The following is a 15,184-nucleotide window of genomic DNA, read 5'->3' on the forward strand; positions in this document are numbered from 1 at the left end:
TATTTTTTAATATTCCAGGGAATAATAAGTCACAAAGGGAGGAGCTGGACTCCATCCTCTTCCTTTTTGAAGTAAGTTTTGATGAATTTATTTACCTTTTATAATTCTTGTTGGAAATAAAGTATTTTTGATCTTTAATTTTATTTGAAGACAAATAAAAATGGCTGTTGGTGGACATATGTTTTTTCTTTCCTTCCTTCCTCCCACCCTCCCACTTTTACAAACCGTGCTACAAATAATTTTCTTGTGATTTTCTTTTTTTGCAAGCATGTGTGATAGTTTTTCCTGTATGGGTACCTAGATGTGAAATTATTAGATGGAGGAGTACACACATCTTAAATAGTAGCAGATGTTGCTGAATTGCTCTCCAAAAGGTCATACATTCACACTGAGAAACTGCCCTGTAAAAAATAAAAAAATAAAAAATACCCAAAAATGTTATATAAATTGATATGTAAGTCTTATGTAAATTTCCTATACTTTAACATTAGAGATGATTCGTCTCATATATATAAATATATATATATAAATCTGACATGCAGTAACTTTTTTAATATATATTTTTCTACTAGTGAGGTTATGATCTTTATGCATCTGTATATCTGTGTGCATTGATCATATCTTCAAAGTTGAAACAATGTTTGGGTGTGGTTTTTGACTTATTAAGCTTAAAGTCTTTCTTGTCCAAATGTATTAGATAAGTGGCCAGATTACGGGTACCTGGAGAACACACTCAGAACTGAATTATAGGTTCCGAAAGTTAATTGTTGGTTTTTTAGAAATTATTTGTGGTTTGAGAGGTGTATGCTTAGGTTAGTGTGAGAAGATAAACTTTTATAGCTGTAAAGGAAAGGCCTAATGGGAACAGGTGCAGAGCTGGCTGGAGGGGGAAGCACTGTAGGAGAGATCTCCTACAGTAGGAGAGTTCTCCAGGGCCTTATGATGAGGGGCTTTCTGGGTTTACGGAAAAAAACCAAGATATGGGAAACTTCCAGCCCAGGACTTGGCTTCATGGCTAGTGCTCAATAGCCCTGGCTCCCCTTTCTCTCCTTTGAGAGCTATACTCCTTTCCCAGATTACAGACGTTGATTCACTGCATATTCTGCAGTGGTTATTATGTTTCCTGTGGTTACCCTCCTTTGAATGAAACCTGTGTAAATGAGTTGTTTTTAACAGGAGCTTTAATTAAGTGTGTTACTTAAATATGTATCTACTGACCATCATTTGTTTGTACTATTTTATCAACTTAATTATTTATGTAATGGTTAAAGAATCTATAACATATGTAAGTTAGGAAGCATGGTAATAAAGCACATACTCTTGACACCCTCCCCCTTCACCATTTTAGGAACTAAAAGCTACTTAGGTGCTCTTCCACCATCCTTTCTCACCTCTGTGGCAGTCACTCCCTTGCATTTTATCATTCTCTTTCTTTTAAAAAATGGCTTTACCACATATATTTGTACCCTTAAATAATTTCTTGTGTGGTTTTGTTTGGTTTTGAGTGTAATAGAAATGATCTCCTATGGTACATAATCACCTTTGACATGCTTTTTACCCTCAACATTAATTGTAAGATTTATCCATGTTTTTAAATTTAGTTCACGTTTATTCATTCCCACTGCTGGATTAAGTAAATATATGTGACTTGTTTAATTCCTACATTTTGTCTACAGGTTTTTTGTTTTCTTGGTAGACAGATTGTCTATGAGTAAGGAATGGACATACTTGCCAGCTGGTCTGCTTTCCACCCTGAGTCAGCCTTCCAGTACATTGGTAAATGGAAGTGATAAAGGGTCATCTTGTTTTTGATCTAAAGAGAGTTTTGTTAATGTGAAATATTAAGAGTAATATTTTCTGTAACTTTTTGGTGGATTCTCTATCAAATTAAATAACTTTGTTTGTATTCCTAGTTTGAAATTTATTTAAAAAATCATTGATGGGTTTTCAAGTTTTTAAATTTTTTTTCTTGAAAAAACTTGATTGAGATGATAATGATTCTTCTTGAGTATTAGTATGGTAAATTACAGTTCTAGATTTTTGGATGGACTAATTACTATTATTATTATTATTATTTGAGTCAGGGTATTGCCCAGGCTGGAGTACAGTGGCGTGAACATAGTTCACTGTAGTCTTGACCTCCTGGGCTCAAGTGATCCTCCTGCCTCAGCCTCTTGAGTAGCTGGGACTACACATGTGCATCACGATGCCCAGCTAATTTTTTTTCTTTTTAATTTGTTGTAGAGATAGGGTCTCCCTATGTTGTCTAGGTTGGTCTCAAACTCCTGGGCTCAAGTGATCTTCCTGCCTTGGCCTCCTGAAGTTGTGGGATTATAGGCATGACGCACTGCACCCAGCCTGGACTAATATTTTGTTTGCATTTTTGGATCTCTGTTCACAGCTGAGGTTGGCCTCAGTTTTTCTTTCTCATACTCATGTTGTTTTCGACTGGTCCTGTGATAATGGTTCTAAAACCTGCTGTCAAGCATTTCCTCTTTCTCTGTTATGTAACATAGTTTTATAAGATTGGAATGAGCTGTCATTGAAATGTTTTTTTTACATTTCCTATAAAACCACCTGAAACTGGGGTGCTTTTTTTACTTATGTGAAGATTTTAACCACTCATTCAATTTCTTTGATAGTTTTAGACTTGTTTTAGTATTATTCAGATTTTCTGTTTTTTTTTTTCTTGATTCAATTTTGGTAAGTTATATATTTTTCTAAGAATTTGAAGAATTCTAAGGATTTCTTCTTATCACCAAAGTTTTAAAATGTATTGGCAAAGAAGCGTCTCTTTGAAGAGTCATAATCCCTTCAGTTTTATCTCCATTAGCTTGGTCTTTATTGTCTTCAAGCAGTTTTTATATTACACACCTTAGTAGTAGTGGTGGTGGTGGTGGTAGTAGTAGTAGTATTTGTGTCACATTTTTACTATCTTCTAGTTACCATTGTAGCAGCTTTAAACTCTGTTTTTGATGTAATTGTTGTTCCTTTAAATGTCTTTTCTTTCTGCCTTTTTTTTCTTTTTTTAAGACGGAGTCTTGCTCTGTCCCCCCACGCTAGAGTGCAGTGGTGCGATCTCAGCTCACTGCAAGCTCCGCCTCCTGGGTTCACGCCATTCTCCTGCCTCAGCCTCCCGAGTAGCTGGGACTACAGGTGCCCACCACCCACACCCAGCTAATTTTTTTGTATTTTTAGTAGAGACGGGTTTTCACCATGTTAGCCAGGATGGTCTTGATCTCTTGACCTCGTGATCCACCAGCCTCAGCCTCCCAAAGTGTTGGGATTACAAGGCGTGAGCCACTGTGCCCAGCTGCTTCTTTTACGATCTTTTGTGTCTGTTGTTCTGCAGTTTAATTACAAAATATCTAGTTGAAGATTTCTTACCTTGCTTGGTATATATATGTTTCTCAAGTCTCTGGATTCATATGTTTTATAGTTCTCTAACATTCTTAGCTATTGTCTTCTCAAATATTGATATGCTTCTGTTCATTCTGGCCATACTTTCTAGAATTCTTACTTAAACTTGTTGATCTATCCTCCCTGTTTCTTAAGCTTGCTTTTATTTTCTCCTCCCCCAATCTGTTTGTGTTGCATTCTGGGAAGTCTCTTCAGTTCTTTCTTTCAGTTCACTAACTCTCTTCGTTTGGAACAAATCTGCTACTTTACCAATCTATTGAGCTGTACATTTCAATGATTTTTTTCATGTTTTAACAGCTCTTTTGGTTAGGCATTCTTATGTGGCTGGTTGCTTTCGATTGTCTCTTGATCCTTGTTCATTTTTAGACATCTTTTATTTTATTAAACATTTACTGTGTAATATTTCATATTTTGTATATGATAATCCTAGTAGCTGAAGTGTTTGTCTAATTATGCTGGTTATTTCAGCTGCCTCTCATTCACAGTGGCTTCTTTTTTTGCATATTTTGTGTTGTTTGATTTTGAGAGTGGTACTGAATGACCACAGATTTCATGTTTGTTAATCTTGGTTTCTCCCAGAGGATTTGTCTTTGCTTTTGCCGGCAGTCTGGGAATGCTCTTGATTGAGAGCACTTTAACTCCAGTTGAGGGTTCTGGTTTATGAATGGAAATTCAGGTTCAGTTCCCTAAACTTACCATAGCTGGGGACTGGGGGCTGGAGGGAACAGTCACCTGTAAATCCTAGCGCTAGTGTTGGCATCAGCTCCTTGGCATTCTGCAGTTTTTTCTTTTGCATGTTGCTCACAGATCAGGTTTTGGCTTACTTGTCTTCTGCCTCCTTTCTTCTTCCCTCTTTACTCCTCCTTCTTCCCCCACCATTTTTTAGTCGCTTGTTAGTTTCTCTGTGTTCTTCAAAGCCCAGCAATGTTTTAAGAATTACATTTGCTGTCATGGATCTAAGGGCTCGTTGGCCTGCAGCAGGAAAGCCCTTTAGAGACTCTAGACCTATCCCTCTCACAGAAGTTTTGATACTTTCTCTTCATGTTCTGAAATTCTAGACTAGGGAGGGTGTTAATACTGATACATTACCATTTACAGAGGATTAGTTGCCTGTATAATAGAACAAATATATATTGTTCAAGGCTTCATAAAACTTTCATTTTGCATGGTAAATATGAATGAATAATAAACTTGCATTACTTTTATTTATGCTTATGTTCCCTCTGTCTCTGGCTTTAGAAGGTAGGTTGTAATTTGTATGTTTCATTCGGGGTACTAAGTAACTTCATTGCTGCTTTGTAGGATAGTGCCCTGTAAAGCTTGTAAAGAGATAGTTTATAAGGGTTTGGAAGTGAGTACTTATCACTTTGTAAATAATTGGGAAAGGCTCCCTTGAGAAGAGGTGGAATTAATAAGATGTGTTAAATCACAAAAGTGATACCATGTAGAGATATTCTATAAATAAGAAGTGGCTTGGAAGAAAGCATAGAGGTAAGAGATAAGAAGGCATGAAAGAAGAGTATGTAAAGAGAGCTGCTGTCTGCCTTGTAAGTCAGGGATGCACTGAAAGGGAACCTTGGAAAAGGAAACAGTAGTTTTGAGATGTAGAGTATTGGAGACATTACAGTATTCTGATAAAGTAAGTGATGCGCAGTGAAGGCCACCAGCCAGTCCAGGTCATGGTCTCAGGCAGTGAGCAGACCTTTTTGCCTGCCTTCCTCTCTAGTGGGAGCACTTGTACCTTTTGGAAGTTGATTCCAGCTGCCTTTGCCTGTAGCTTCAGATATGTACACCACTTAGAGTTTCTGTTGGTTCATGGAGATGTTTATCATATATATATCTTTTTGAGACTGAGTCTTGCTCTGTCGCCCAGGCTGGAGTGCAGTGGCTTGATCTCGGCTTACTGCAACCTCCGCCTTCTGGGTTCAAGCAATTCTTCCTGACTCAGCCTCCCGAGTAGTTGGGACTACAGGTGCCTGCCACCATGCCCGGCTAATTTTTATATTTTTTAGTAGAGATGGGGTTTCACCATGCTGGTCCGGCTGGTCTTGAACTCCTGACCTCAGGTGATCCGCGTGCCTCGGCCTCACAAAGTGCTGGGATTACATGCATGAGCCACTGCGCCTGGCCTATCATATATATATATATATATATATATATATATATATATATTTTTTTTTTTTACTATGGTTATGACTCTACTTTTACTGTACTTTAAAAACCGTATTTCATCCATCATTGCTTTGTATTTCAAATGGAGATGTGGGGATGATGATGTGGGACTCCACAACATGAATTTACATTTACCATCTTAACCGGAATCTACATGTTTTACATGGGCTAGCCTGTTTAATCCTTTCCTTCTGAAGTAGGTTTGGTCTTCCCAGTTTTTATGAATGAAATGTTGGAGGCTTTGTAGAGTTAGGTGACTTGCCCAAGGGTGCACACTTAACAAATGGGAGAGTAGGGATTTAACCTTTAGTCTAACTCTAGAACCTATTATCCTAACTTACTGGCATGCTGCCTACCACTTGGGAGTGTTGGTATTCTGCTTTCTAAGCTGTATTCCATAGGCTGTCTATATTAGCGTGTACTATTCTTTACAATTCATTCATTCGTCAGACACATTTATTAAGTATGCACTGTGTCAGACACACGTAGGTGCTGGAGATACAATGAGCAAGGTAGGCAGAGCCTCCTGTCCTCATGGAGTATAAATTACCATTTCGTGGTGAGCGGAAGTCTACTGATAAGAATGAATTCGTGTCAGAATTCCAGTAATGACCTTCTGAGTCACAGAAAATCCTGAATGGTTCTTTTCAGAAGTGATATTTTGGTGATGGCTCTTGAATTAGTTACCTGCATAAGGGAAAGGAGGGTTGGTGTAGAAACACAAGGTACCTAGTGAATGGGTCTCAAGATCAAATAATTCACATGACATTGAGAACCTTCTGGATTCAAGCTTGACAGGTTATTTTAATGGTACCTGGGATTTGTTTTAATCAGGTGTGGTAAGGCACAGAAACATGAAAATGATTGTTATGAAAGAAGAAGTTTTAATTATGCTCACAGGCCTCTAGAAACAGACATGTCACACAGAGCCAAACAAGGAAGCACCAAGGCAAAATCAGTAGGCAAAAAGGAAAGAGGGAGTGACAGAGACAGACCTGAGGGCAGGAGCTTTTATTGTGTTTTTTGCAGGAAGGAATGGGCAAGGCCAGGTAGGCAAACTACATAGGCTTAGGACTGGATAGTTTGAATAATTTCAGCTCACGGGGCTGTAGGGGTAGCTCCTGGTTGTCCAGTATCTGGCCCCTGGGTGATTGAGGGGAGGGGGATAGAGTCCGTAAAAGGATGTGGTTGGGGTTACGGATTTGGGATTGGTTGGTTTGCATGTCAGAGACATGCTCTGAGCCACTATCTTTGGGAATTTGCTAACCCTTGGAGGGGCATCCTTCCTATGTCATTGAGGCCCCAGATGTCAGCATGTCAAGAATACAGAGAATAAGACAATATAGTTAATTCAGAGATGCTGTTTCAAGCTTTCTGCCATGTTGTATGCCATCCCCTTTTACTAGAGAAATAGAATAGCTTGGAGTTATACATGTATGTTTTCGAAAGTTTATAGAATTTGATATTTCCTCACCCTCCCACACTCCAATTAAAATACATCGACACAAGAGGCTTAATTTCAAAACATAAACATGTTCTGGCATTGGAGTGCCACTCATTCAGATGTTCTTCAAGTATCACAGAATTTGAAATCACAGATAAACAGATTCTTTATTCTAAATTTTATTTAAATTACCCCACTATATTAAACCCTGTTTCTATCTTGTCATTAGCCTTCCTAGAGACCTGAATGAGTTCTTTATAGTCTGTAAAGTGTGGCCCAGGCTGGTCTAACACTCACAGTCCTCTCCCTGGCTCTCAGTGTAGCTCTCCTTCATATTTTGTGGTTACTCTGTGGAAGTGCTCTGTCGGGCTAACACTTTGCCCCTTTACCTCTCTTTGCATAGTTTCACTTCTGCCTCTTAGTTTATTCAGTTCTCTTTTCAGGGACTGCCCTTAGCTCTTCTCCCCATCTGGCCCATTCTCTCAGGACCTGTTTAGACCCACCAGTTTCTCCTGGCACCTCCTGCTGGAAGTGCTCATTCTTTCCTGTGGACTCATATAATAGCCCTGCCTTGTGTTATCATTTGCCTGTGGCTAGATGTCCATAGTTATCCCTTAATGTGGCTATGCCTTAGCTTCCTAATGAGACTGTACAAATCCTAACTCTGTGTTTTTTGTGTACATTTTTGTACATATTTTTGAGTGGAAGAGGGACAAGAACAAATAAAATGAACAAGAAAAGCAAATTCTTCTAAAGCCAACAACCATGACTTACAATCCTTTGTGACTTTTTTCTTTTCTTTTCTTTTTTTTTTTTTGAGACACAGTCTCGCTCTGTTGCTCAGGCTGGAGTGCAGTGGCACTATCTTGGTTCACTGCAACCTCCGCCTCATGGGTTCAAGCAATTCTCCTGCCTCAGCCTCCCAAGTAGCTGGGATTACAGGCACCTGCCACCACGCCTGGCTAATTTTTGTATTCTTAGTAGAGACGAGATTTTACCATATTGGTCAGGCTGGTCTCAAACTCCTGGCCTCAGGTGATCCATGTGGCAAGTGGCCACTGTATTGGACAGGGAGGCTCTAGAGTCCTCCAGTAGAGCCTTATTTCATCATTTGAAAGACCACTTTTCATTGTTAAACACGGTTAAATCCTTAGTGTCTTGTACATCTGTATCCTTGTGATGCCGGGGACTTCGACTTAAGGTTTAGGATTTTACTGAAATGCTTACTCTGGGCTTCTTCTTATTACCAGAGTGTCCTTGGCTGAGGGGAATGAGCATTTACCTCCACAGGTTGGAGAAGCATGGCTCCAAAGTGACCCTCTGCAAACAGAATTGAAAAGCCATGCACAATTTCATTCTACTGTTTTCATGCATGTTTTAAAATGAAAATAATGTTAAATAAAGGCTAGTCAAATTCCTTAGGACTTCATCTCCCCACCACACCTTCAACCTTTCTCCGTTTCCCCTTCGAGATAAAGAAAACAGTTTCAGTGCACTCTAGGATGATACACCATGTCTCTTTCTCACCCGTCCTTTGGTAGGAGATTCTTATTTGAGAAGCACTGATGGAAGAGGCAAACTGCAGCAGGTGAACCACACAGCAAGTGCAGATGACATGTGGGCTTCTTATAGGACATACAGAGAAATAAAAATAATATCGGGGATGCTAGCTTTTGTTTTTCCTTTGGTATTGAAATTTGATTGCTTGCGATTTATTACATGCCTATATGTACTGACACCCTTCCTTCTCTGCAGTGTGGTGTTATGCTGGATTGGATGGCTGGACTCAACATGTGCACAGTATTGCTGGGTGTAGTTATGTTTGGGATTCATAATTTGACCAGTGGTGAATCCAGGGATGTAGTGGAATCTATGTCTTACTTTAATGGAATTCAGCACTGGGTCTCTTGTTCTTCATTGCTCCAGGTGAGCTTATATAGACAGAGGATTTAGCCCCTAATTTTTTTTTCCTTAGAGTAGGGGAAAATAATTTTTAATGATTTTCCTGATAATAGTAATATAGCTATATCCAGTACAGTGCCAATAAGATGAAACAAATGGCTGATTTTCACTCTCTGTAGCATTGTTTTGTATACGCAATCCAGTAATTTGAATGTTGATTTTATTTCCCATCCAAATGCATTCATTTATAACTTTTCACATTTAGTAGCACCATTTTACTTCAGATACTAATAGTGAATTGCCTAAAGAAAAACTAGAGTTATAAATATAATAGGATTACAAACAGTTCTGAGATTTATTTCCTTTCTTCTTCTTCCTTTCCTTCTCCTTCTCCTCCTCTTTTCCTCCCCCCACCCCTGCCTCCTCTTCTTCTTTTGTGGGAATTGCATATCTTTTGTAACTCTTTGAAAATGAAAACAAATTAAAAGCTCCTGTGGAGGTTCAGTGAAAATGCCTGAACTGAATTCTACACAAGTCAACACATTCAGGCTAGGTGTCCTACAAGATTAAGTAACAATTCCTTTTCTTTCTTTATACAATGGCTAATGGCTTTTCTTATAAGCAAATAATACATAGCAAGGTAGCAGAATCATATTTTTACAATTAACTAGTTGCCACAGTTTCTGCGCTTTTCTCTGCTTTGTTATTTCTTATTCCAGGCTGTCCAGTGTGCAGCCGTCCTTCCGTGCTGCTCCCTCCTCCCATGCCGAGGTGAAGGACTTCCTCTACAAGCCTCTCAGGCTGATACTGCTTTTTATTTTGTTTCCCGTGAGGACCACTTTACGGTTTTTGAGTGGAAGAGGGACAAGAACAACTAAAATGAAAAAGAAAAGCAGATTCTTCTAAAATCCTTGGAATTTAAGTTCTTATTGAGGATTTCAAATATTTAGATGCTTCAGTAGATTTTGTTTTCTTTTAAAAGAATGATTCCAATTTTGAATGCAGCTCTCTGGTCACTGTCATAATTCTAAATGACCGATTACAATTGAGAAAAAGCCACTATCAATTCAAATTTTCTGGAGAACATTTTTAAAAGAACTGAGCTGGCACAGACACCTATTTCTCATCCCCAAAGTCTCCCTGAGTTCCAACTGGCAAAGAGAATGAATGTCTCTAGTTAGCATGACTAAGATTTTGGGTCACATTTATGACATGGGGCTATATTTAAATGATAATAGAGGTGTGTAATCATCTGGCTTTCTTTGTAATGCCAGCCATACTTGTGGCTTTTATTGATGTTGAACCCTTGGTTGGGAACAACTCCAAATGATAACATTATTGTTATGGCATAGTGTGATCTTGCCTTGAGACTGCTCTGCAGGGATCACAGTAGAGGGCCAGGTGGCCAAGGTACCCTTTTTCACTGGTCTCATATGTTGCCTGTGGTGGTGAATTAGCTCTGTAATTGCTCCTTGGTGCTATCGCCTGTACTGGATACTGGGGAAATAATAAAACACAGGACTGAGATCCTTTATCTCTATAGCATGTGGTTATTCTGGTACCTGATTTTGATAGTGAAATGTCTATGATCTGTACAAACTGGAAGGTGGGAACAAAATATAAACATGTGGTCCATTTTGGAGATTCTTTGCATGCACTGTTCCTGGTTAAAATGTGATTATCCTATTATAGAATGTTAGTAATTTTAATTAGACAAGTGTTTGAGTTGAAAGGAGTCAGTTTCATTGGATAGTTTAATATGCAAATTTAGTATTAAAGACTGCAGTCTCCCTTTTGCATCAAGACTTATAGGTGAGAAACTTGGGATTGACCCAACAGGATATACCAAATTACTCAGTTCACCTTGGAGGAAGGGACACTGGAGATAAGATGTTCGTGGAAGTCTGAAATTACATTCTTCTTGTTATCTGTTGCAGTCCAGGTGCCCTGAGCTTCCTGGCATGCTGGCCTCTTTCACATAATGTGCCACTTGACGTGTTGGTAACTGACACTCTTAAGAGGAGATCCTGTGGAAGGCAATACTAGCAAAAATGCTTCCAATAATCTTTTAAGGGCAGATGGTAGAAACTGCATTAGGGCTAAAGATATGGGAAATTAACACTGAAACTTGAGCATGTGTATTTATTGTTAGGATAGCAGGAGACATGTAGAGAGCTCTTTTCTCTTTAATTAAAATTAATCTGTTAATGCAGTTTTGGTAAGTTGGTTTTTTTTAAATTAATATATACCTTTAGGAGAGAGTTGTACAAAAACTTGCTATTATAAATCTATTACTTGTTTTCTGTTTGGATATGTAGTGTGGTGGCTGTTACAGAGTGACATCTAGTGTTTGATGTGGTTTGTGACACTGTACAGGTTGGAAGGGTCTGGCTTGAAGCCTTTGTGCACTGGCTTTTCCTGCAGGCCTTGGGCACTTGCTGAATGAATTTGACAGGGTGGCCAGTCCCAAGACAACCTGCAGGTGTACAGTGCTTTCTAATTGTGCTGAGGCAGGAGTTTAAATCCTCAGAATTTATGGGGTGGTGGGAACCAAGTAGTGGCATCTCACTGGGATTTTGTTACTCTGTACTCATCACCCCTATAGAAACTGTCTGGGAGTGATTTTTTCCCCTAAAAAATGGCATAAAACGGATGGCCAACTAGTGCTAGTAACAAAACTGAAGAGATCGGAAAAATGCAGTAGTTTTCAGGCAGAAAATAGAAACTTGCATGAAATGAAGAATAGCATGGCAGATTTGGTTGTGACTGAGATCTCCTGTGTAAGATACTTTTGTGAAAAGAAGACTCCTTTTGAATCTGTTTTAGTGAATGCTTTATTCGGGGCAAAACCCACATATTATGGGTAGAATTATATGCTACTAATTTGGGGATTTGTGAAGGTCACTGAATGTTCGTTCTGTCATTAAAAAAATGAGGAGTCCAGTGCAGTGTGATTTTTTTTTTTTAAAAAAGAGATTAGACCTTTGCATGATCCTAAGCAAAGTGAAAAAATAATCTTGAAATCTGTTAAGTGCCTGCCTTTCCAGTTTTTGAAGGTTGCATTTTTTGTACCTAATAAAAAACATTTTGAATATCACATTTTAGTACTTAATATGGTAGTCCCCCTTATCTGCAGTTTCACCTTCTGAGGTTTTGGTTACTCGTGGTCAACCAGGGTCCAAAAACATTAAATGGAAAATTAAAGAAATAAACCATTCATAAGTTTTAAATTGCATGCCATTCTGAGTAGTGTGGTGAAATCTCTCACCATCCTGCTCCATTCTGCCTGGGATATGAATCATTCTTTTGTCCAGTGGATCCATGCTGTAGATGCTAGCTATCCATCAGTCACTTAGCAGTGGTCCTGGTTATCAGATAAACTGTTGTGGTATCACATTGCTTGTGTTCAGGTAACTCTTATTTTACTCAATAATGGCTCCAGGCCAGGCGTGGTGGTTCATGCCTGTAATCCCAGCACTTTGGGAGGCCGAGGCAGGTGGATTGCTTGAGGCCAGGAGTTTGAGGCCAGCCTGGCCAACAGGGTGAAACCTCGTCTGTACTAAAAATACAAAAATTAGCTAGGCATTGTGGTGTGCTCCTGTAATCCCAGCTACTCAGGAGGCTGAGGCTTGAGAATCACTTAAACCCGGGAGGCAGAGATTGCAGTGAGCCGAGATCACGCCACTGTGCTCCAGCCTGGGTGACGGAGTGAGACTCTGTCTCAAAAATAATAGTAATAATAATAATGGCTCCAAAACACAAGAGTAGTGATGCTGGCAATCAGATATGCCAAGGAGAAGCTGTACAGTGCTTCCTTTCAGTGAAAAGGTGAACGTTCTTGACTTAATAAGAAAGAAAAAAAACTATATGCCGAGGTTGCTAAGATCTACAGTAAGAACCAATCTTCTATGAAATTGCGAAGAAGGAAAAAGAAATTTGTGCACAGTGTATATAAGGTTTGGTACTATCTGTGGTTTCAGGCATCCCTTGGGAGTCTTGAAACGTATCTCCCCAGGATAAGGGAGGACTACTGCAAAAAACATCAGTCTGTCCTGTTTATTTTGTTCAGTATTGATAGTATTTTTCTTCATTCTGTGCTGGTGCTCTTTGATACTCTTTTCTGCCTACTATCTAAGACTTTGTTCAGAGCCTCAGTTTCCCCACCACTGGAGTATCCTGCTAAGCAGTCTTTTGGTGTGTGATCTTCCACCCCTTCTCTCTGCCTCACTCACCTCAGATGCTGTGTGATGTAATTTCGATTCTCATTGCCTTTAGGACAAAAGTCACACTTCCCAGTATAGCCTTCAGAATGTTCTTCGTCTAGTCTCTGCCTCCTTCTCTATCACTTATCACTTGTCTTCTGCCCTCACTGGCAGCCTCTTACAGGTCCCCAAATAAGCAGCAAGGCTTTTTATTTTTTGCTGCTGTTTGGTCTGCCTGAAATGCTCTTCCTTGCCTGACTCACCCCTGTTGTCTTTCAAGATTCAGTTCAAGGGTGTTCTCCCTTTGGAAGTGCACCTTGTCTGTCTTCATTTCCTTGTGCATGTACTGACATCCCCGATTTTCTCACCTTTTCCCTCTTAGGGCTCTAGCTTTTAGAGCAGGAATGGTGTCTTTTATGTATCTCTGATCCCTCACATGGTTCCTGGCACAGAATGGGCACTTAATAAGACTATGTTTTAATGAATTAAATAAATGTTTGATTAAGAGGATATTTAATTACTTGCAGTACTACCAGTTCAACTGTCTATAGCTTAGTGATTAACAATACTTGGTGATAATTTCATTATGTAAGTCATTTTTGCTTTTATTTTTATTGATTTCTTCCTTAACAAAACTTTTTTTTTTTAATCAATTTTTTTTAGTTTAAAACTTAGTTCTTGCATTGTAGGAAATTCAAGTCTATGGATTTGCCTCTTATTTCAGCTTTGACCAATTGTTGTTATATGGAATCACAATGTTGATTATTTTTCGTTTATAATCAGTTTTCTTAACTCGAGGGTTAAAATCCACAAGTAATTAAGAATTACTTTTTTTTTTTTAACTTGAGTGTTTAAAATCCACAAGTAATTGAGAAATTTTTAGCTTAAACTCTTGATGGTGGACTCCCAGTGTATTGAGTTTGCTTGTGACCTGCGTAACACTTACTTTGAGGGATTTATTTGCATCACTTAGAAAAATAACTTTGTAAATGTTTCATAAATGTTGGATTCTGTGAAGTTTGATATATAGCTGTTAAACCAGTCTTGCTATAACTATATTCAAGTCTTCTGTATTATACTGTATTGCCTATTTTATTTCTCAAAGATAGTGTGTGTTAATATCCCCCATTTAAAAAGTGTTTTCCCCCTTTAGTTTCTGAAAGTTGTTTTAATGGAGTATGCCTCCATTGTTTTATTTTCATGCTATGTTATTTGTTGCATAAAGATTCATAAGTTTTATAGGTATATCGTAAATTACATATTTAACCTATTTGAAATAATTCCCTTTGTCTCGTTAATACTTTTTTACTTGATATTAATATTGCTTTGTCTGGATGTGTGTGCATGTGAGCCTCCTTTTTTGTATTTTATTGTCAGTCTTTCTGTGTTTGAAAGCTGGGTCTAATGGACTTGGTCTTTGGTAGGGGAATTTAACCTGCTTATACTTACTACTTTTTTGTGTGTGATAACCAGTACACATCTGTGTATTCTGATGCCCATTGCACTTGGTTTTAGCTTTTCTTCTAACTTTGTTTTTGGGGGAGAGGTCACTGATTTTGGCTTTATGGAATATGCTTTGTAATTTGGAAGGTACTCTTCCTATTTTCATTCCAATAACTATCTTTAAGTTAACAATATTGTTTGCATTGTTTTTCTTCTAATATCAAGAATAAAGCAGTATTTTGGCCAGGCACAGTGACTCGTGCCTATAATCCCAGCACTTTGGGAGGCCGAGGTGGGCAGATTACTTGAGGCCAAGAGTTCAGGACCAGCCTGACCAACATGGAGAAACCCCGTCTCTACTAAAAAATACAGAAATTAGCTGGGTGTGGTGGCACACGCCTGTAATCCCAGCTACTCAGGAGTCTGAGGCACAAGAATCGCTTGAGCCTGGGTGGTGGAGGTTGCAGTGAGCCAAGATTGCGCCATTGCTCTCCAGCCTGGGCAACAGAGCGAGGCTTTGTCTCAAAAAATAAATAAATAAAGCAAAATTCGATGGTAGTCCTGTGCTTTTACTTTAACTCCATATGTCTTTTGTACTTCT

The 15,184-nt window shown here is 38.8% G+C and overlaps 1 protein-coding gene across 5 annotated transcripts in view; it reads left to right on the forward strand.

Moving 5' to 3' along the window:
- RALGAPA2 (Ral GTPase activating protein catalytic subunit alpha 2) overlaps positions 1–15,184 on the forward strand; it is a 337,491-nt gene that overhangs the window by 37,789 nt on the left and 284,518 nt on the right. For all 5 annotated transcript variants that reach the window (XM_055265963.2, XM_063634225.1, XM_063634226.1 and 2 more), the window contains exon 3: positions 19–71. In XM_055265963.2, coding sequence (XP_055121938.1) covers positions 19–71 — 53 coding nt within the window. The remainder of the gene's footprint in view (positions 1–18; positions 72–15,184) is intronic.

Source organism: Symphalangus syndactylus, chromosome 24 (assembly GCF_028878055.3).
Source record: "Symphalangus syndactylus isolate Jambi chromosome 24, NHGRI_mSymSyn1-v2.1_pri, whole genome shotgun sequence".
In the NCBI taxonomy this organism is placed as follows: Eukaryota; Metazoa; Chordata; class Mammalia; order Primates; family Hylobatidae; genus Symphalangus; species Symphalangus syndactylus.